The 22,019-nt window shown below is 32.7% G+C and overlaps 2 protein-coding genes across 2 annotated transcripts; one reads left to right on the forward strand and one right to left on the reverse strand.

Annotated features, from left to right (window-relative positions):
* The first annotated feature begins 8,719 nt into the window (after nucleotides 1-8,719).
* LOC104235420 (fructokinase-2) lies at nucleotides 8,720-13,752 on the forward strand. The gene is made up of 4 exons (XM_009789179.2): nucleotides 8,720-9,302; nucleotides 11,694-12,026; nucleotides 13,226-13,342; nucleotides 13,430-13,752. Exons 1-4 carry the CDS (start codon nucleotides 8,901-8,903, stop codon nucleotides 13,559-13,561), a joined length of 984 nt encoding a protein of 327 aa, XP_009787481.2. The 5' UTR covers nucleotides 8,720-8,900; the 3' UTR covers nucleotides 13,562-13,752.
* A 1,802-nt stretch (nucleotides 13,753-15,554) lies between these two features.
* On the reverse strand, nucleotides 15,555-18,642 carry LOC104235422 (B-box zinc finger protein 24). Its single transcript, XM_009789180.2, has 3 exons — nucleotides 18,036-18,642; nucleotides 16,327-16,638; nucleotides 15,555-15,956 (listed from the first exon to the last, which is right to left on the reverse strand). Exons 1-3 carry the CDS (start codon nucleotides 18,216-18,218, stop codon nucleotides 15,744-15,746), a joined length of 708 nt encoding a protein of 235 aa, XP_009787482.2. The 5' UTR covers nucleotides 18,219-18,642; the 3' UTR covers nucleotides 15,555-15,743.
* Between the last annotated feature and the right edge of the window lie 3,377 nt (nucleotides 18,643-22,019).

Genomic DNA, 22,019 nt, shown 5'->3' on the forward strand with positions numbered 1-22,019 from the left:
TATCTTCGAGAAATTTCGGAATCCGGGCACGTGGGCCCGAGGCATTTTGGTCAACTTTTCGAGCGAAGTTGGGAACTTATATAATTTTAATTGTTACAAGTATTAGACTGATTTTTTATTGGTTTGCCCGTTGTTTGAATAGTTTTGGGGCGTTGTGCATTAATTGAAGTCGTTGGAAGGGCTTGGAAGCCGGTTATGGAAATTTCGGAGCGAGGTGAGTCTCCTTTCTAACCTTGTAAGAGGGAATTATCCCCATAGGTGAAATAATTGGTTATGTGCTCCTATTTGTGGAGGCTATGTACGCACGAGGTGACGAGAGTCCGTGCGTAGCTACTAATATGTATAAGTTTGGGTAGTCTAGGACCCAAAAGCATGCTACACTTGGAATATCTGAAATCTTGTTGGCAGTTGAATTGCTTAAATCCTATCGAATTGGTAAATGAATTTCTAAAAGGATTAAATTTCATTTTCTTAAATCGTTAAAAAAGAATTGGGTTTTATTTGGATAAATGTTCCCCGATAAACTCTTAATTGATTGTTTGAGCATGTATTTCTATGTATACCTATATCGCATGTATGATTCGCGAGCAGGGTGATTGTTTATTTAAATTTGACCGCGTCGCATGTATGATTCGCGAGCGGGGTAATAGATGCATCTATGATTCGCGCCGTTCGACCCTCGGTAGTGTACATTTTACATTTATGTTGGATCGGATCGTACGACCTCGGCATGATTTGCGCATGCTTGTATTGCTTGCCTTGAGAGTTATTGATATTTGCTCTCCCCGACTTGAGATAATTGTTAATTAATTGATTATGAATAGACTTTTAATAAAAAGGAACTCTTACCTATTTCGTGACTTCTTTGAATTTACTATTGTTCTTAATAAATCTGTGATTCATCACATTAATAATATTACTATTGGACTACTCGCAAGTGTCGAAGTCGACCTCTCGTCTCTACTTCTTCGAGATTAGACGGGATACTCATTGAGTACACGTTATTTTCGTACTCATACTACACTTGATGTGCATTTTTGTTGCACAAATTCATATGTGGCTAGTGACTTAGTGGCATAGCGGCATGGTTGATATGGAGACTTAGGTGAGCTGCAATTATCGAGACGACCCGCAGCCAGCAGAGTCTCCTTCAGCGTATTGTACTGTATTTTCATTTCTGTCCACTTGTATTCCGGACAGTTACTGTATTTTACGTCATTCCCTAGTAAATGCTCATGCACTTGTAACACCGGGTTCTGGGATAATTATGGGTTATCTTGTATTAACTGCTTAACATTCATATTCGATTTGAAATGATTATCTTTTATTGGTAAAATTTAAGGAAAATCATAGTTTTCAAAATTATTAAAACGAGAATTTAATTAAGTATTTTGGTTGGTTTGCCTGATAGCGGTGTCCGGCGCCATCACGACCCTTAATGGATTTTGGGTAGTGACAACAAGTGCAGTGGGACTGTAGCTCGCAGGAATCCCACATCGGAAAAGAGAAAGGGAGTCTTGGGCTATATTAGTAAGACTTGGACTTACATGTGCATAGGCCTTTTCCCCAGTGGGACTGGGGGAGAACAAAACCGTGCGGGTGGGACCCAAAGCGGACAATATATGCACAATGTGGGCCCGAGTCGTTACAGTTGGTATCAGAGCCGACTCTCACCTAGTATGATGGGTGGATACCCACAATGAGGACGTTGTTTCCTCTTGGTGGAGTGAGTGCAGTGGGACGGTAGCTCGCAGGAATCCCACATCGGAAAAGAGAGAGGGAGTCCTGGGCTATATTAGTAAGACTTGGACTTACATGTGCATAGGCCTTTTCCCCAGTGGAACTGGGGGAGAACAAAACCGTGCAGGTAGGACCCAAAGCGGACAATATATGCATAGTGTGGGCCCGGGTCGTTACAAAAATTCTTTACTTTTCAAATATAAAATTTTAGTTAGAAAATATTAGTACAATGATTGAACTTTACTTTTTTTTTAAATAATTCTTATTTCAATTTAATTTCAATAAATGAAATTCCATATATAGTTCTTAAGTGATATTTCCTTATTTGACAATTTCCCACAAACTCTTTAAGATTGCCAAGTCGCTTTATAGTAGCTTGCCACTTGGCTTAACCACAATGCAAACTTTCTTGCTTTAATATATATATATATATATATATATAGAGAGAGAGAGAGAGAGAGAGAGAGATTGTTACTGTGTTACCCGTTACTTAATATGGTTACATTATTACTTAACTTTTTATTAGCTTGGCACCTACTTTATATCCCTATCTGCTACTTCTATTATAATATACTATAATGAATATGGTTTTTCTTTCTCTTAAAATAATCTTTTTATTTATTTTTAATCTTTCACTATATAATATTTGAATTTATCAATAATATTTTGAGTATTAATTATTTATTTGCTTTATTTTATCATTTAAATTAATTCAAAGTATGAAATTCTCTCACACTATCTTTATCCTTCTCTTTCTAAATTATTTTTCCTAGTAAGTATGATATTTTATTTAATTTTTTCATTTAGTGTTTTATTCAATAATAGACAAAAATAAAAGTGCATATGATCAAACTATATAGTACTTCACCAAAATATTACGGTATTTTTATTATTAAACTTCTAGTAATTATTATTTTTGTTGAAGATTTTAGCCTTTAAAATAATTATTTTTATTGTATACTTGTTTAAAATTCAGAAAACTTAGTCTAAAACAGATACTTTGGATTATCCATTATGAAATAAATAAATTATTAAATATATCTACATTCTAAACTTTAGATTAAAACCTTAAAATATATTCTTCAACTTATTAAAAATTATTGAATTTTAAAAATAAATTAAAATTGCACATTAGATTACGGTAGGATATATTCTTCTCACTGGATATTTGAAAAGGAATCCAAATACTATTGATATCAAAATTCTTTACTTTCCAAATATAAAATTTCAGTTAAAAAATATTAGTACAGTGATTGAACTTTATTTTTTTTAAAAAAATTCTTATTTCAATTTAATTTCAATAAATAAAATTCCATATATAGTTCTTAAGTGATATTTCCTTATTTGACAATTTCCCACAAACTCTTTAAGATTGCCAAGTGGCTTTATAGTAGCTTGTCACTTGGCTTAACCACAATGCAAACTTTCTTGCTTTAATATAGATACTAGTATTAGTACCCGCGCGGATGTGCGGATACTAATCTTGTCAAATATTTAAGTTATTTGAATTGTATGTAAATAATATTAAAATTTATACTTTCTCAGTAAATATAAATAATCATTGGATATTATCTATTTTTCTTTTTTGATACCATTCTTGCCGGCAGAGGCGGACCCAGGATTTGAACACGACGGGGGCACCACTGTATGCTGGTCATTAGCGATAAAATTCGACGTGCAACTCATTGAAAACTTAATGATTATGATGACTTATCATTTAAGTATTAACAAAAAAAGTTCTAAAGAAAAAGAAAGCACCGAATAAATAAATATATATATATATATATATATATATACAGAGAGAGAGAGAGAGAGAGGGAGGGAGAGAGATAGAGATTTCTTCGCAAAATGGATGCTATGGGAAGGGAAGGTGTTTGATTAAGCATGTTTCATACTTTAAAATTCTAATTTTTAATAAATAAATAAAAAGGGTCAGTGATCAAAAGTGCGTTTAATCGTAAATTTATCAAAGACATATTAAAGAATTCAAGATAAAGAGTATGCTAATACTAAAATAACTGAAAAGGAGTCTCAAACTATTAGTTGTCATTGCCGAGTCGGATTATTGAAAAAGGTTATCACAAAATGATGTGTATTTTTTCATTTATGGACCGATAAGTTGCAATTAGATGATTTCAATTTTAAGGGATGAATTTGAAAAAGAATAAAATTAATTAGGTTGACTATTATGTACTAGTACTAAACTATAATTGAATTCAAAAAAAGAAGAAGATAAAAGTAAAAAACAAAGCAATTTGCTATTAAATATAAATTACATTGTATACAAATAACTAAAATATTAATTAAGTTGACTATTATATATTAGTACTAAATTATAATTGATTCAAAAAAAAAGGACAAAAGTAAAAAATAAAGCAATTTGCTATTAAATATAAATTACATTGTATTCTAAATAAAAAGGAGGGAAAAGCTGAAAAGGAGTAGAAAAGGCAGAACAAACATAGAAAGGAAGGGAAAAAGTTGAAAAGGAATAGAAAAGGCTGAAGGTGGGATTCGAACTTGCATCACTTCCAAAATCGGAAGTTAAATGGCTAATGCAGCCACTTGTCCAGTCAATCTCTTTGTGTTTAGGGGACACACTTAAAATATTTAAGGGGTCCCATATATATATATATATATATATATATATATATATATATATATATGCAGGATTTTTGCCAAGGCTAACGGGGTCACGTGACCCCTTAACCCACAATGTAGGTCCGCCCCTGCTTGCCGGTGTCATTGGATCCTAAAAATAATCAGGAAGCAAAATAATAACTCATATTTATGACAAAACAATCAAGTGCTGAGACAATGAATTACTATTTGGATAAGACTTAACTCTTTTACTACTACTTGAATTCTTATTTGGTGTGTTGATATGTCTTAAAAAAATATTTCTTTATTAAAATTTCAGTTTCTAAAATATTATTTTTCAATAATAATTATTTTTATAATAATGTAATTGAAAATATTATTCTTAATTCAAAACTCATTTTAGTTGGCTATCTAAAAATATAAAAAATTCTTTAGCTAGTGAATTTTTTTTGCTCCATTTTGATATTTGACATTAACCATGTTAAATATCTGAGTTATTTGAATTATATGTAAATAACCTTAATATTTAAACCTTTTAAATAATTATAGATAATCGTCAGATATTAATTAAGAAACACTACATGAAAAAATACTAACATTTTCTCAATTATCGTAGTGATAGTTTTATTTTGGCACTATTCTCGTAGATGTCATTGGAACCTAAAAATAGCCACATAGTGAAATAATAACTCATATTTATGGCAAAGCACAAAGGCTGACACGATATAAACGATTATTTGATTACGACGTGACTGTTATACTACGACTTGAACTCTTATTTGGTATGATTTTATCTTTCAAAAAATATTTCTATTTTGAAATTTCAATTTCTAAATTTTTTTTTTTATATATATATATATTATAATAATGATTATCTTTATAATGTTGCAAGTGAAGATATTGTCCTTAATTTAAAATTCACTTTAATCGGCTATCTAAAAATTTAAATGATTCTTTGGCCGGATTTATTTCACTATGACTCCACTTTAAGTTTGTCGATATCTCTAGCCCCAGAATTTTAAGTTTTAATACCCTATATATACAAAAATTTTATTCTTTGAATCTTTAAATGTTAAATTAGTTGATTATTATTATAAAACATTACATATATTGTCTTAAAATTGTCAAGTAGTTTATTTGTCGGCACCATACTTGGCTTAACCTCTATGCAAACTACTCAAATTGCATTCCAATTCAAATTATAATATCATATCAGTTTGTTAGTAATAATAATTTTTTAAAAATGACACATAATTTGAATAAAAAAAAATATTTTAAGATATTCTTATCTTATAACCTATGTATTTGAGTTGAAAAAAAAAGTTTGAAATCGATGAGATTAACTTTCAAATTTTTTATACTCAACAAAGATGAAACATAAGAAGAAATTTATTGTCATCTTTTATTTCTCGTTTTTAGATCTTTCTAACATTTTTTCAATATTTATTTTCTTTTATATTATTTTTATGTCATTATTTCTTTTGTTACAAAAAAATAATTTATTTCACTATAAAGGATGAGTTTTAATAAAAATTATTTACATGAGAACTTTATTTATATTTTTAGTCTTTGGTTGAAATTATTTCATATTTTTCTTTTGGGTTTATCTAATCAGCCTAAATAGGTGCTCACCTAACCACTTAAATTAAAAAAATGAATGATGTGTAATTTATATATAATTCACATATAATATGTGTATAATCATGTGTTGTCGGTATATCATCTATTTATATTAGCTATAAAAAGAAAACAATAATTATGGCCGGATATTATGTAAATATTTCATAAGATTTCGGTTTTTTGAGTTTATCCATGATATAACTTCTATTATGATAATTCTCTACTAATATTCAAAAATATCTAATCTTTTTATTATCTTTGAATTAAAAAAAGTAAAGAGTTTTTTCGAAATAATTTGTTTACATTTTAAAAAAAATATTTCACGTCATACCAATTTTTTTTTTATATATACTCTTTATTACACTTAAAAGCTGCTATAGAAACTACCAATTAGAAACCAATTTATATCTTGTTGAGTTTGAAAAAAAAACTTTCACATAATCTAATGATTCAAAACTAATATTCTTCAACGAAAAAAATATTATACCCTTGCATTATTGGCTTGACTACAGCTAAATCAAGGAGTTTCAGCTTATACCCTTCAATTCCTTGAATGTGCTAAATTGAAATTAATGATAGCAATTGTATAGCCAAAGTTTTGTTATTTGTTGATGTCCATTTATGCAAATTGACTCTTCAAATAAATATTTTTCAAGAAGAAAAAAGAAACAATTTTTTTTAATATTGACGGATTTTGTGATGTTTCTTTCTCCAGCATGTATGTTTACTTTATTATATATGTAAGTAAACTTTTATTTGATTTTGTAAACTCTTTTTTGTTATTTAGATAAACATAGACGTGTACCCTATCTATTACATTTATTTTAAAAAAATTTGTTTTATTCAAATCTAGCTACAGTGTTTCAAAGAACTATACTTATAGGATTTTAAATGTGAATGAGTTTTATAGTTATATGAAGTAGTTTTTTTTTGCTAGAGGCGAAGTAGTATTTAAATAATTAGAAAAAATAACAAAAGTTCCTCACATGATTGCATATGATCATTAACCGAATTAAGTATGATAACATGATAAAAAAAAATTATTTTTAATTTAAATTCGAATTTTAGAACTTTATCTATAAATTCAAAATTGTCTTTTAATTCATATATATAATTTATAGATAAGTTTTAAAATTCGAATTATTTAACTAAAATAGTCAAATATAGAATAAAGTTACCATATACTATTGATATTTATTAGCTTGCCACTTGGCTTAACCATAATGTCAATTATATATGGTAACTTTCTTGCTTATATATATATAGAGAGAGAAAGAGAGATAGATATAGATATAGATTTTAACAAAAGACATAAATACAAGTTCAAATCTTTATTTTCCAATGATACAAAATATTTCTCTACTTCTCTAAAAATCTTCATTTCTTTGGGAGGATATTTATTTTGTCTTTAATAAAGTCAATACAGGCCCCACATTCACATAAAAGTGACGTGCCATTCATGAATAATAATCATAACCCGAAAATTAAGGAATATATACATCTTGTGAAAAAAAGGATATTTGGATAATGCATGTCTGAATTTCTTTTCGAGGGCAAAAAATCCATAGGCCTTTTTTTTTTTTTTTTTAATTTATGAAAAAAATAGATAATACATATCCATCGGGTAAAAGATAAACATATCATTGGATGACATCCCTGTTTTCTTTCTCCTCAATAAAATTAATCAACTGTGACAAATTATTTAAAAGTAAACTAGGAAAATGGAAAGAAAATGTGCTATTATCTTTTGCTATATCTCTAAATAAGAGAACGATTAAATTACAGTAGCATTTTACTGGTTGACATAGTAGCCTTTATTTAAGAAAAAGAAAAAAGTTCAAAAGATTTTCAATTGGCTCTCAATAAAGGTAGACTTTTATATAAATGAATTCTCGTATACATATTTCCTACAAATAGCTGTGAGTGATCGAGTTAGTTGATTAGCTTAAATTATTTAACTTAGAGAGGAGTTAAATCACTAGGAAAGTTAGTATTAGTTGTGTAATAGGAGATTATTTTGTATGATTTCAATAAAACAGAATAAGTGATATTTGGTGTGATGTTTATTACATCTTTCGATCCACTTTAATTGATTTTTTGATATTTTTCTTATAGTCCACAATATTATTTTTTCAAATATAAAAAAGTAATTAACTTTTTTTCTTTCTAAAGTTGCCCGTGAGTAAAAAAACTAAGAGTATTTGTTACATTTTCAATGAATAAATTAAGCTTAATATGGTTATTTTTATTGTTAATTAATGCTAGTTCCATGAATCGTGGGCGGATCTTAACAGATTTTTCATTAGAGGACTACTACGTAAAGATAAATTCCTTAATATGTGTAAAAATAGCTAAAAATTAATTAAATTGAACCGGGGAGTATAAACAAGTGACAAGTCAGAAAACAAGTAATTTAAAATTTTCAAGCTTTTATATCTCTCTCGCTTATTATTCTGTCAATAATTAGTCATAATGATAGGGTGACATACAAGCGAAATTTTTAACGAACATGTAACTACAAGTCCAAAATCTTTTATTTCCAATTGGTACCAAACACTATTTCTCTACGTTTCTAAACTCTTCGTTTTTTTTTGTTGTGTGTGGGATAATAAAGACCCCACATCCACATAAAAGTGACGTGCCATCCAAGATTAATCATAACCAAAAAAAATTACGGAATATACATCTATTTCAACCAAAAAAGAAAAAGGATTTTTGGATGATTGTTAATTATTTTAATTTTCTATTTCCTTTCCTTTATTAACTAGTTTTCCACAACAAGTTTTCCTCTCCTAATTAACCTCTCCAACCACCACCTTCTATATATATACCTCCTTTGATCTTCTCTTCTATCCTCTCCTCTCCTCTTATCTTTTCTTCTTTATTGTATAGATATATACTTTACATATATACATATATTCTCTCTATTCATCGTCGCTATGGCAGCTAACGGCGTTAGTTCTGGTTTAATCGTGAGCTTCGGCGAGATGTTGATCGATTTTGTACCGACGGTCTCCGGCGTTTCCCTTGCCGAGGCTCCGGGTTTCTTGAAGGCTCCTGGCGGTGCACCGGCGAACGTCGCCATCGCAGTGACTAGGCTCGGGGGAAAGTCGGCGTTCGTCGGGAAACTCGGCGACGATGAGTTCGGCCACATGCTCGCCGGGATACTCAAACAGAACGGCGTTCAAGCCGACGGGATCAACTTCGACAAGGGTGCGAGAACGGCGTTGGCATTCGTGACCCTACGCGCCGACGGAGAGCGTGAGTTCATGTTCTACAGGAATCCCAGTGCCGATATGTTGCTCACTCCCGACGAGTTGAATCTTGAAGTTATTAGATCTGTAAGTGCCATCGTCATCAAATCTCTTTTTATTTTATTTTTAATTTTCCCAACTCGCATTGGATTTTATGATTGTGCGTGTTTCTCACGTGACCTTTCGTGTGATCTTATTTGTCTACACTGCTATGAAGCTGGTGAGTTTGTTGTCGTCTGTTTTCGACTTAACTGTAGTTTTGTTAATTAATATGAAAAGGACGTAAAACTTATTTTTATTTTTGGGTGGGTTGGTTGTTGTCTTTTTTGACTTAACTGCAGTTTTGTTAATTAATAATAACAAAAGGACATAATATATCATTATTCAATTAAATTATTTACGCTGTAGGTGGTTGTTATCTGACCTCTCTATTCCTCTACATTTATTATGTGCCTCTATTTGACTAATTTGATGCGATATTAGTTTTATAATTTAGATTAGATCCAACCCGCAATACCCCAAAAATCAGTAGATCAGAGTCTCGTGTATATTTATTGGCAAGAAACTTCTTCGTCATATTTTCAAGTGTTTGAAGGGAGTCATAGTGTAACGGTAAATTTATAGTGTAACGGTAAATTTGCTGTCACGTGACCAGAATGTCACAGGATCGAGCCGTGAAAACAACTTGGCTGCATATAGAAAGGGAAGCTTAGTGTACCGGGCTGCCCTTCTATCTTCAAGTGTTTGATGTTATTATAAAAACCTAGTATTTACTATTATTTTTTTCCATTTTTTATTTTATTCTTTAAACGGTTTGGATTAACATAAAGCTAGATTTGTCAATTTGGAATTCTGTTAAGAGCGAAAATTGGGGAAAAGAAGAATTTGGATGATTGAGGAAAACCTTAAAGCTAGTGGATGTCATGTTGCAATGCAGTTGGGTGTTAGGCACACGGATTTTTCTCAGGGTGTTTGGTGGGAGGTATTAGAAAAAATAATGCAAGCAATAGTTTTATGCATTACTAATATCTTGTTTGGTACCTTTTTTCAACTTGTGTATAACTAATATAAGTATTAGTTATACATCATACTTGGCATTATCCTATGCATAAGTAATGCATAGAAAACATGACATTAGTAATACCAAGGCTTTAATGCATGCATTATCATGGTTAAAGACAAAATTGTCCTTAAAGTCCTTTAAAGCTAGAGAATATGGAGGGTATTTTTGTAAGCAATTATTTTTAAAAAAAATTATGCAATGCATTATAATTTTAATATACCACACCAAACAATAAATAAGAAATAATATTTGCATAACTAATGCTTGTATAATTAATGTTTGCATTACTAATACATGCATTATTAATACATATTATTTCTCACTATTCTTGTACACCCTACCAAACGACCCTTGGAGTAATTTGTCAGCTAGCAACTTTCCTGCCTTTCGGGTGTTGAAATCTGAAAGAGCTATTCTTGTCTCCTTGCGTTCATATATCATTATCCTTATCCCCAACACTCTTGTTTCCACGCGCCTATTTGTTTCTATTCTTCTAGGAATAAAAAAAATACTAGAAGTATCTTCTTAGATTTTTAGTTCACAAAGTATTTGCAAGAAAACAACTTACTACTATATAATTATTGATCTTAACCGATAAAAGATCTCAGTGATGGCCAGAAAAAACTGTTTTGGTAAACCTAATTGTTTTGTTTGTGCTGCATACGTGTTAAAGGATACTATTAATACACCTAAAAGAAGTTACTGTGACAGAAGAATAATGAATACATACATCAGGTCAAAAACTCATGAAAGTGTGTAATGACGATATACGAGGATTATAGAGTGTATCACCCCGAGAGTCGCTAGTAAAAATTTATCCTCCGAAAATTAAGAAAATAAATGCATGATATGTATTTGTATATAAATTTTTTACTAATAATAAATATATATTTTTATCTTGTTAAATCGCTTAACTATAGTAAATTAATGTAACATAAACATTCCGTAAATTTTTGCAGTTAGTAAAAATCCTTTCAGATGTCACTTTCATAGATTCAGTCATTCATTGGTACCCATTTTTGATGGTGAAATCTAATTTCTCATTTATTCAGTTCAGAAGATAATTTGTTAATTTTTTAGCGTCGGAATTGAATGTTGTTTGGCAGAAGATCAGGGAATATTTTGATTTTATTGATTATGGCTGGAAGATAGAAGAAATGGTCCCCTAGGAATCATCCCTCTCGGCCCAAAATATTGTTTTGTTCATTAATTATCTCGCTGTGATTTTTGATTATAGATTATTATTTCTCTGATTTCTAGCCCAGTTATAGAAACGGTGAGTTTCACCATTCACCTAACTTCATCATTGCGTTTGGCCGGCAACTATTTATCAAAGTTCACCACTTCACCTTGTGTTTATTTTTTGTGGTAATTAATTAATTGCGATGACTAAATTTTTGTGACTTGTGTATTAGGCTAAGGTGTTCCACTACGGATCGATTAGTTTGATAGTAGAGCCATGCAGATCAGCACATTTGAAGGCAATGGAAGTGGCGAAGGAGGCAGGGGCATTGCTCTCTTATGACCCAAACCTCCGTTTGCCGCTGTGGCCGTCGGCAGAGGAGGCGAGGAAGCAAATCAAGAGCATCTGGGACAAGGCAGATGTTATTAAGGTGAGTGATGTCGAGCTGGAATTCCTAACTGGAAGTGACAAGATTGATGACGAATCTGCCATGTCCTTATGGCATCCCAATTTGAAGCTCCTCTTGGTCACCCTTGGCGATAAAGGCTGCAATTATTACACCAAGGTATATGTTTCTTCTCTCTTTTACCTATTTACTATCTGTTTATATATTGGTCCACATTCTTGAAAATCTATGAAGATAAAATCGGGCACAAATTCCATTAATATTCTCTACATGCGACATGTTGTGTCTGCGTCATTTTATAGCAGTGACAGATCTAGGATTTCTTGAATATCGGTGCACCACTAAAAAAATGCAGGAAAAAGTCTTAAGTGTTCCGTAGGAAAAATAATCCAATATTCAACCAAGTGCATCATTCAATCCTTTTGGAGTATGGGTGTCAACAGATAATATTCGCCTAATTCCAAAAAATACAAACATAAATTACCTAATTTGACGGTGAGACTATGGGTTCACGTGCCCCATCCGTGTTTTGTAAAGTTTATAACCACTAAAAAAAAGAGATTATAATACTTAGGCACAATGTAAAAGACTTTTTACGCTATTAATTACTTAAAAGATTACTATAGGTATCCTCGATAAAATTTTGAAAGATAAGTTATATATTAATGACAATTTAAAATATGGTAAAAAAGAAATTACCTCTCAGTGCACTGATATGCCCTCTCAATGTATATAAGTTAAATAATGTCCTTTTTACCTTTCTTTGTTACTCCTACTTTATTAGGCTGCTTGTTAGTGAATTCTCTAGTACCATAGCTGTAAAGTGGAAAGAGGGGGTCAGTGAGGGCTTTGAAGAAATGAACCACAGTGTTTAATTGTAATAATTAAAGTCGTACCAAGTAGGCTAAAGGTGGACCGACAGCACTTGGCACGAATTGGCACTATTTAATTACATTGGGTGTGCATAATTTTGTTTTATCCACTTATCTTAGCCGAAAGGCCAGAAGGATTATGCCATAATTTAATTATTCTTTACTTTTCGCAGCTGCTAACTACTAATAATTAAGCTGAGTGTCCCTTCATAGCCAATAAGGACGCATATCTTTTTAGTCTTTCTTTTATTAATTAGAATCTGTGATTTCATTACACTGACAATTCGCCTACATTATTATTAACTATCCCTAAGTACTTTTAGTAGGCCATACTTAGGCTTATTTATTTGTACCTTTCACATATAGTACAACTATATACCTATATTTTTTGCTTGGTAAGAATTTCTCTGAAATAAAATAAATTTGGAGAGAGAACTTTGTAATGTGTTATTAATAATTTGATCTAACTTATCTTTTGGGATGTAGAATTTCCATGGAGGCGTAGAGGCATTCCATGTGAAGACTGTTGACACCACCGGAGCTGGTGATTCTTTTGTTGGTGCCCTTCTAACCAAGATTGTTGATGACCAATCCATTCTTGAGGTAATAATTAATATTAATACCTTTATAATTCTTGTCCCTAAACAAATAATGTGAGTTAATTAATTTGTGAAAAAACTAAAAATGTAGGATGAAGCAAGGCTGAAGGAAGTACTAAGGTTTGCATGTGCATGTGGAGCCATCACTACCACCAAGAAAGGAGCAATCCCAGCTCTTCCTACTGAATCTGAAGCCCTCACTTTGCTTAAGGGAGGAGCATAGAACGAAGATGATGTTACCCTTTTAATTCTTTTTAATCGTGATATATTTCAACCCTTTACGAGTTTTTCCTTTCAATCAGTCAAAGTAGTTTCAGCCTTTCATTTTTCACTTTCGGGGTTTCGGATTTTAATGGTTTCTTGTAATGATGAAAGACAATGCATCAAGGCACTTAATAAACTAAGCTTTCTTCCTATTGATTTGTCGGTGGAATTTTTCATTTTACCTTTCATTTGGCGTTGCTTTCAGCCTTTTCTAGTTTTCCATTTCATCGGTTATCATTTAAGTTGTGTTGGAGTCAATCAATTAGTTGCTTCAACTCTTAACTAGTTGCGTCGGACTATACAATCTCCTATATCTGTTTCACTTTTAAGTTAATTTCGTTTAGGAGAGAAAATAGTTTTCAGCAATTTCTTTTTTCATAAATCCCTGCCCCCACCTAGGGAAATTTTGTTTAAGAGTTCATAGTTAGATAGTCTTAGCCTAAGTCAAGCTGCAAAATGCAGTAACTCGCGATGTGATTGAACAGAAAACAGGTTATATTTGAGAGATAATTAGCCTCAAGCTTCCCAAGTACTTCGATACCATCAATTAATTTGTCCCTGTTGTTTGAGGGTCTAAGATGAAATCGTAACTCTTAAGTAATGAAACGGAGATTGAAATTTGATCGATGGAATTGTAGAACTTTAGTATCAGATTTGCAGTTTGGAACTTAAAATGTGGTAGTTCTCATAACAACAGAAAGTTTACTAGCTCAAAGAAAGAGAACAAGCTTTTGTGAATCTTGAACAAAATAAGGGAGGGGAACTTGAACGGTTTATGTAAGTTCAAAACGACATGTACATTTTCCTAAGCACTTTCCAACCAAGGGGTTGTGAGTTCAAGTCTTCCCACGAGCAAGGTGGGAAGTTTTCGGAGGGAAGGATGTTGGAAAGTCTACCCCAGGATAGGGGTAAGATCTGCGCACACACTACCCTCCCCAGACCCCACTAAGTGGGATTATACTGGGTGGTTGTTGTTTGTATGCCATCATGCAGTTTCTAGATGGCAAGTTCAGATTTTCAAATGTCTAAGAATTAGTTTCCAGAAAGAAAGAAACACACTGCACTGTGTTCAAGCTCTAGCAATATCTACAACATGTCCAAGAATGCCTCACTGTTTTAAGGTGAATTTATTGTAGACTTAGAAAAAGAAACAGATGCAACCTGAGGCGAATTAAAGATAAAGGCTATCTTAAGCAGAATAATGTTTCTTCTACTTACTGAACATATCTGTTGACAATATGGTTAAGAACTGCATGCAAGCACACATAAATGTTTAAATAGGAATCTTATGACATTGGAGCTCAACCAAGCTCTGGAACTGTAAAGTACTCATCGTCATCTGGGATTTCAATTCTGGGCTTCTTGTATGACATTTGATATCTGGTTGGCTTGTAAATATTATGGGTATGACAGTTTCTAGATGGCAAGTTCAGATTTTCAAATGTCTAAGAATTAGTTTCCAGAAAGAAAGAAACACACTGCACTGTGTTCAAGCTCTAGCAATATCTACAACATGTCCAAGAATGCCTCACTGTTTTAAGGTGAATTTATTGTAGACTTAGAAAAAGAAACAGATGCAACCTGAGGCGAATTAAAGATAAAGGCTATCTTAAGCAGAATAATGTTTCTTCTACTTACTGAACATATCTGTTGACAATATGGTTAAGAACTGCATGCAAGCACACATAAATGTTTAAATAGGAATCTTGTGACATTGGAGCTCAACCAAGATCTGGAACTGTAAAGTACTCATCGTCATCTGGGATTTCAATTCTGGGCTTCTTGTATGACATTTGATATCTGGTTGGCTTGTAAATATTATGTGTATGACAGTTTCTAGATGGCAAGTTCAGATTTTCAAATGTCTAAGAATTAGTTTCCAGAAAGAAAGAAACACACTGCACTGTGTTCAAGCTCTAGCAATATCTACAACATGTCCAAGAATGCCTCACTGTTTTAAGGTGAATTTATTGTAGACTTAGAAAAAGAAACAGATGCAACCTGAGGCGAATTAAAGATAAAGGCTATCTTAAGCAGAATAATGTTTCTTCTACTTACTGAACATATCTGTTGACAATATGGTTAAGAACTGCATGCAAGCACACATAAATGTTTAAATAGGAATCTTATGACATTGGAGCTCAACCAAGATCTGGAACTGTAAAGTACTCATCGTCATCTGGGATTTCAATTCTGGGCTTCTTGTATGACATTTGATATCTGGTTGGCTTGTAAATATTATGTGTGTTGCTCGACTGAGATACTGATAACTCGGGTACTTCAGCTGCTGTTTGTTCACCAAAGAGATCAATGTCTCCCAACCACTCAAGTTCACCTAGCTCAAGTAGCTCCTTCTGTATAAAAGTTGAAACAATCAAATCGTTATTTGTCAAATATTAGACAAAAAGACGATGAAAATATTGAATCAAGGGTCATCATAAATTCATAGATTAGACTAAAATTTGTGCTAGGCCAACTTCATAGATACATGGAATGGTTATAACATGTACTCCTTGGAAGAAATATTAGAAAGTCTTACATGTCAGAGCAAAGGCTGATGCAATACAGGTTCCATAGGTTTAACTGAATCCAGCATTTTTGACATGGAACTTAGATATATATGTAAAACATCACTAAAGTTCGACAAATATTAAATTTTGAACCCAACAGGTGGAAAATATAGGGTACTTGAAGAAAAATGAAGAAGAAATAAGTTTGTCTTACCTTATCAGTCGAATCATAATCTGGAAATCCTAGTAAATCATCAACAGGCCAAGATGGTGATGTGATACCGGACAATTGATGTGGAGGCATTTTCAGGCCAACTTGTTGAGAATTCTGCTGAGGTGGTTGTGGTGGCTCCAATTGGGTTTTTACTGCATCCTTATTACAGCTTGAGCTCAAGGCTACTCGAATTCCAGTGGCCAGGAAGCGCTGGTGATTTGCAGCAAGGCTGCTGGCAGAATGAATCGCTTCGTCACAGTCCTTGCAAAAGAGAGCTCTATCCTCAACACAGAAGATGAATGCTGCTTTATCCTGCATATATTGTAGATCCAGGTAAATATTAGTTGCAATAATGAAGTCCCCCAAAGAATGTTACAATTTTTTGGACAATAAGGTTATCGCCCGTTAGTTCCCTTTTTTTCTTTTCTGGCCTGTTTACATTCATTTTCTGAGGTTAATTAACCATGTTCAGAAAGATCATCTTCCCTAGCTTCTCAAGGTTTTCCAAATAAGAATTTTCACTCGACTCACATATGCACGTTCTTGTTGTAGACTATTCAAGGGCCTCTAAAGGTATGAGTAGATATCTGCGATAAGATAGAGATGGAATTTCGTTTGAGGTTTCTGGTCCCTATAAGGGTCGACACAATCATAGGTCACTCTGCCAACGGATTTTTATTTTCAGTCTGCTCTTACTTTCAGATAATGCAACAATTGAAAATATAAACTATTTTCTTATAACCAAGAAATTTGTTATTTCAAACTTCGTGGATAATAAGTCCGCTCCTCTACTCTTCCACACTTAAATACTAAACTTAGTTTCCCTGCAGGGTATAAACTTATGACGTGAGATTGCCAGACATTCCTTGTTTTACTACCTTTGCTGTTGAACCAAAGACCTCAGGCAAATGAAAACATAAACTATCCCCTAGCCATCAAACTATTTCATTATGCTTAATCTACATGTACAACTGTCTTATCCTTTGGAATACTTATGGGATGAGGTTTGACATTTGGGGTCTTGGAACCCTCTGTCCCTCCCTTTCTCCCATTTTTCTTCGTTACGAAAGCAAGAACTTCATTAAGGGCAGGCAGGTACACTAAGCTCCCGTTATGCGCGGGGTCTGGAGAAGGACCGGACCACAAGGGTCTATTGTACGCAGCCTTACCGTGCATTTCTGCAAGAGGCTGTTTCAACAGCTTGAACCCGTGATCTCCTGGTCACATGGAGACAACTTAACTAGTTACGCCAAGGCTCCCCTTAAAAGCAAGAACTTCATTATTGTCACAAATACTAGAAATGTAGAATAAACTGTATGTGAAATGGGAGGGATAAAACAATAAACCAAATAGTACTATTTCAATTTATTTGAAACTGTGTGATTTTAAATATGTCATAACATATGCGTCATTTAATAAGTGTTTCGAAACTTATAGTTATACATGTCATAACTTTTGTGTGGCTATAAAATAATAATTGAAAGTTTAAGTACGAACTAATAAGGAAATAGTGCCACATAAATAAATCAGATCAGTTCATTAACATCTAATAATCTCAGCAGATTTCTGCTCAGGAAACATATAAAGTTAATTCAATAGTCCCTGACCAAATTAGCTATAGGATTGACATATTAACACAATTTAGAACTAGAACAAAGGTATTCCATACTCAGGCTGCTATAAAATAGTAAAAAAAAAAGTTTCCTTACTTGGCAAATATCACAAGGAGGAAGCTTGTTGGAGAGGCACTGAAGATGAAGCCTCTGATGCTTACTTGCCAGTTTATTTGCAGCATGAACTTCAATATCACATTTAGCACACAAAGCTGCCTCATCAGCACAGCAAATTACAGTAGCTTGAGCTTTCTCACATACATCACACTGGATCTTCATCTTTATTACTAATATATCTCAACTATTTGCTCTTACAGCGAATTTTCAGGACATACCCTTTTGAATTTAGCACAAGAAAAAGAGGAAAAATAGTGTTTGGAAGCTTTTAAGATGTATTTTCAAGAATTAAAGACTACCCAAATTCTGGTAACTTTGTGTCTGCAGATGAACAGAAAATCTAAAGCAGGTGATGAGTCCAATCAAAGAAAGAGAAGGGAAAATGGGAGAAAGAATAAGAAAGAAGCAGAGAGTCTATTAAAAAAAGAAGAATGCAACTTTTAGACAATGAAATGACTGGAGGAGATTTCAAGAAGATTTTAATTAAAGAGAGTGAAGATAAGGGAATTGGATTTGCGTATAAAATACTAGACTACTATTGTGACAACACAGCATTTGTGGGACCCTTTTCCCCTCTCCCAATGACACTATATGTGTGGCTATTGGATTGCCGTTAATATTAGTGGCCACAAATATTTTGGGCCATATTTATTAGGAATTTTTACATCTATGTCATATGGGAAACTATATTACCCTCGATATTTAAGATTTGAGATAGTTACATTTAGTATACCTAATTATCAATTATATATCATTAGTGATTTTTAAGGATATTAATTACACTCCTAATTTAATGGTACCGTATATTCCTTCTAATACCACTCCCCCCACATTTCTCTCTCTAATTCTCATACCTTCACCCACGTTTCCCTCCCACACCCACGATTTCTGTATCAAAATCCCATTATTTCTTCCATAGCCAAGGCACTGTCGGCACTTCTGCAATCTTGTCCCAATGGTTTTGTGCCCGGGGAAGATGAGCACAAGTCTGGTCGATTTGATGGTTATGATTTCGGGTTCCTTCACATTAAGATTTATCTCCCAGAGTTTGATTCTCAATATGTCCTGAGCTCGAACAGATCTTTTTATCTTTTTCTTTTGATGCTTCAATTGTTGGCAAAAGTCAATTTTCTTGTAACAGTTCATGGGAGGATTTTACTTAGGAAGATTTATCCTTTCATCATATTTTTTTGGATTCCATATTTAGCATAGCAGTTTCGTGAGTAACAAAAGCATATAGGAGAATCACAAAATTGTAGCATAATAGGGATTTTCGATGGCACACCTCCTTTTTCCGTCCCCGCGAGGGGTGAAGGAGTTTTTTCCAATTAAAGGACAATCGAAACGGGATTTGTTTGTTTATTTCAGAGTCGCCACTTGGGAGATTTAGGGTGTTCCAAGTCACCAATTTTAATCCCGAATCGAGGAAAAAAATGACTCTGTATTACAGTCCGCGAACCAGAAATCCGGATAAGGAATTCTGTTAATCCGGGAGAAGGTGTTAGGCATTCCCGAATTCCGTGGTTCTTGCACGGTCGCTCAATTGTCATATTTGGCTTAAATATCTGATTTTTATACAATTATGAGCTCATGTGCAAATTTTTAACTCTTTACCGCTTTTATTATTATATTGCTAAAAGAATGTGAACATCGTTTAAAAACATGTCTTTGGATTGCGTCACATGAAATGCACCCGCGATCCGGAACGTATTTTTATTCAATGTTTTAGGATTTGGATTTGGGTCGCATGAAATGCACACTCGAGTTTAAGAAGGTAAGATTATTAAAATACGCCTAAAGAGTCTAACGCGTTATTATCTTTGAGGAAGGCAGTGAAATTCACTAAAACAATCCATCCCGAATTCTAAATATTCAATTAAACATTTATTGAGGGCCCCGCAATTGGTGCGTTTTATTGGGCGAGGCTCATCTCATTTATTTTTAAAGGACAATCCTAAAATGCCTACATTTTTCTCTATTAAATTTGTCTCTACAAAATGAAAGAGAAAATGTCTTAATTTATTTACATGCTTGAGTTGTTATAGTTGAGTTTCAAATATGATTCATAAAATCTGAAATGATGCAAACAGGCCAATGCGGGCCCAGGTCCAACGTGTATGGCTTAAACTAGACTTGGGTCATCTTATTCACATGTTACTACCCAGTTACATTATACTAGGCATATTCACAGTTTGTCAAATTAAAAAAAAACTTATCAATCTAATTTTAATTATAGACCATTTACATGCTGAAATTAACCAATAGTATTTGACTAAATAATATTCCTATAAGTTCCGAAATGATTTATTCGTTTGATGAACTAACGTGTTTTTTGAGACATGGTAATCATCCAACAATAACGAATTAACTAGACGGAGTTACTACACCATTTATTTATTTTTAGTCAATATATAGATAGTTCGTCCGTTAAGCTATCGTCAGATGTTCCACTATATATATTAAATAGCTACATGATTCTGATTAGAGTAAGCTAAATAATTCATATATACAAATAAAATTCAGATTAAAATAAATTTAGAACTTCAACTCTTCATTTTCGTATTCATGCTTCATGTTTCAGTTTACAGTAACCAGTGTGTCAGTTGTGTACCTGATATTGGAAGCAAAAGAAAAGGGAGATCAGCAGAAATTCAGTAGCATACAATAACAGCAACACCCAGCAACCAGCAATGAGAAACCAGTGAAGGATTTTAAAACTCAAAATAAAAATCCAGAAACACCAACAACAATCAACGGACAGAAGCCAAGGGAATCTTTTCAGATTTGAAAGACTAATTAATGTTCAACCCTTAATCTCTAAATCCGTATATCAGAATATTTAAATTGTATATCAGGTGTATACTATTATTCTTCTCTTGAATTTCCAGAATGTTTTTCTTTTTATTTTTGGAGTCTTAGTATTTTCGAAATTTTTCCCTCTTTTAAAATTCAACTCCCTTTTTTTCTCTCTCTTCCTTCTTTTTTCTGTCTTGTATTCTGTCTCTCTAAGTAAGTCTTTCAAGTTTAAGTCTAAGTTTTTTTGCCCTCTCAAGTCTTCCTTTCTAATGTTCAAGTCCCCTCAAGAATGTGTCAAATGACTCTATTTATAACAAGACTCTTGTCTTGAATCCCCAACCCGAAATATTCCCCCAATTGTATGCTTTGTCCCCACTAATTAATGTTTTCTTTATTTTAAACCTTGTCCCTCATGCTTAACATAAATAATTACATTATTTCCACCCCACTATATTATGTCTTGTCCCCCACTATATTAAACAATTAATCAACCCCCAACCCATTACATCTTGTCCCCCATGCTTAACATAAACAATTACATTATTCTCCCCCACTACATTATGCCTTGTCCCCCATTATGTTAAACAATTATATCAACCCCACCCCATTACATCTTGTCCCCCATGTTTAACATAAAGAATTATTCAAAATGTTCAATTCCAGAACTACCCCTCCGACCTTATTGCAATTACCATTTTACCCATGAACGTACTGCAATTTACCAAACTACCCCATCAGCTATAACCAATTCACCTAATCAATCTCAACCAAAATATAGCAAATATGACCAATTTCTAAACAAATTCAACAACAAAATACATGATTCAAACTAAATCAACGAATCAAAAACCAAAACAAAAACTCACATTAAATCACTGGGGTTACAAACGAACTTCAAACAAAGATAAACATGAATTAAATCTATTTTAAACAACAAACATGACGGATTCAAATGATTTAACCAACATTAACAATTTCTGAAAAAAATACATAACACATGAAACAAACTGAAGAAATAATTAATTAAACTTCAATTTGAATCTAACAAACATTAAACTAACAATTTCACATGAACAAACTGAAAAATTAACAAAACAAAGAACACGAACAAAACAAATATTTACCGATTTTAGATTTGAGAATATCAAAAACAAAATAACGGACAAA

The sequence above is a fragment of the Nicotiana sylvestris genome, chromosome 6 (genome assembly GCF_000393655.2).
Source record: "Nicotiana sylvestris chromosome 6, ASM39365v2, whole genome shotgun sequence".
Classification (NCBI taxonomy): Eukaryota; Viridiplantae; Streptophyta; class Magnoliopsida; order Solanales; family Solanaceae; genus Nicotiana; species Nicotiana sylvestris.

Bases quoted from the DNA above. Each gene is read 5' to 3' on its own strand.
- LOC104235422 (XM_009789180.2), bottom strand. From the start codon at position 18,218: ATGAAGATCCAGTGTGATGTATGTGAGAAAGCTCAAGCTACTGTAATT. The intron at 16,639-18,035 runs GTAAGGAAACTT...CAATATATGCAG, and splicing joins CTCCTTGTGATATTTGCCAA to GATAAAGCAGCATTCATCTT. The intron at 15,957-16,326 runs GTAAGACAAACT...ACTTTTATACAG, and splicing joins ATTATGATTCGACTGATAAG to AAGGAGCTACTTGAGCTAGG.
- LOC104235420 (XM_009789179.2), top strand. From the start codon at position 8,901: ATGGCAGCTAACGGCGTTAGTTCTGGTTTAATCGTGAGCTTCGGCGAG. The intron at 9,303-11,693 runs GTAAGTGCCATC...CTTGTGTATTAG, and splicing joins ATCTTGAAGTTATTAGATCT to GCTAAGGTGTTCCACTACGG. The intron at 13,343-13,429 runs GTAATAATTAAT...CTAAAAATGTAG, and splicing joins ATGACCAATCCATTCTTGAG to GATGAAGCAAGGCTGAAGGA.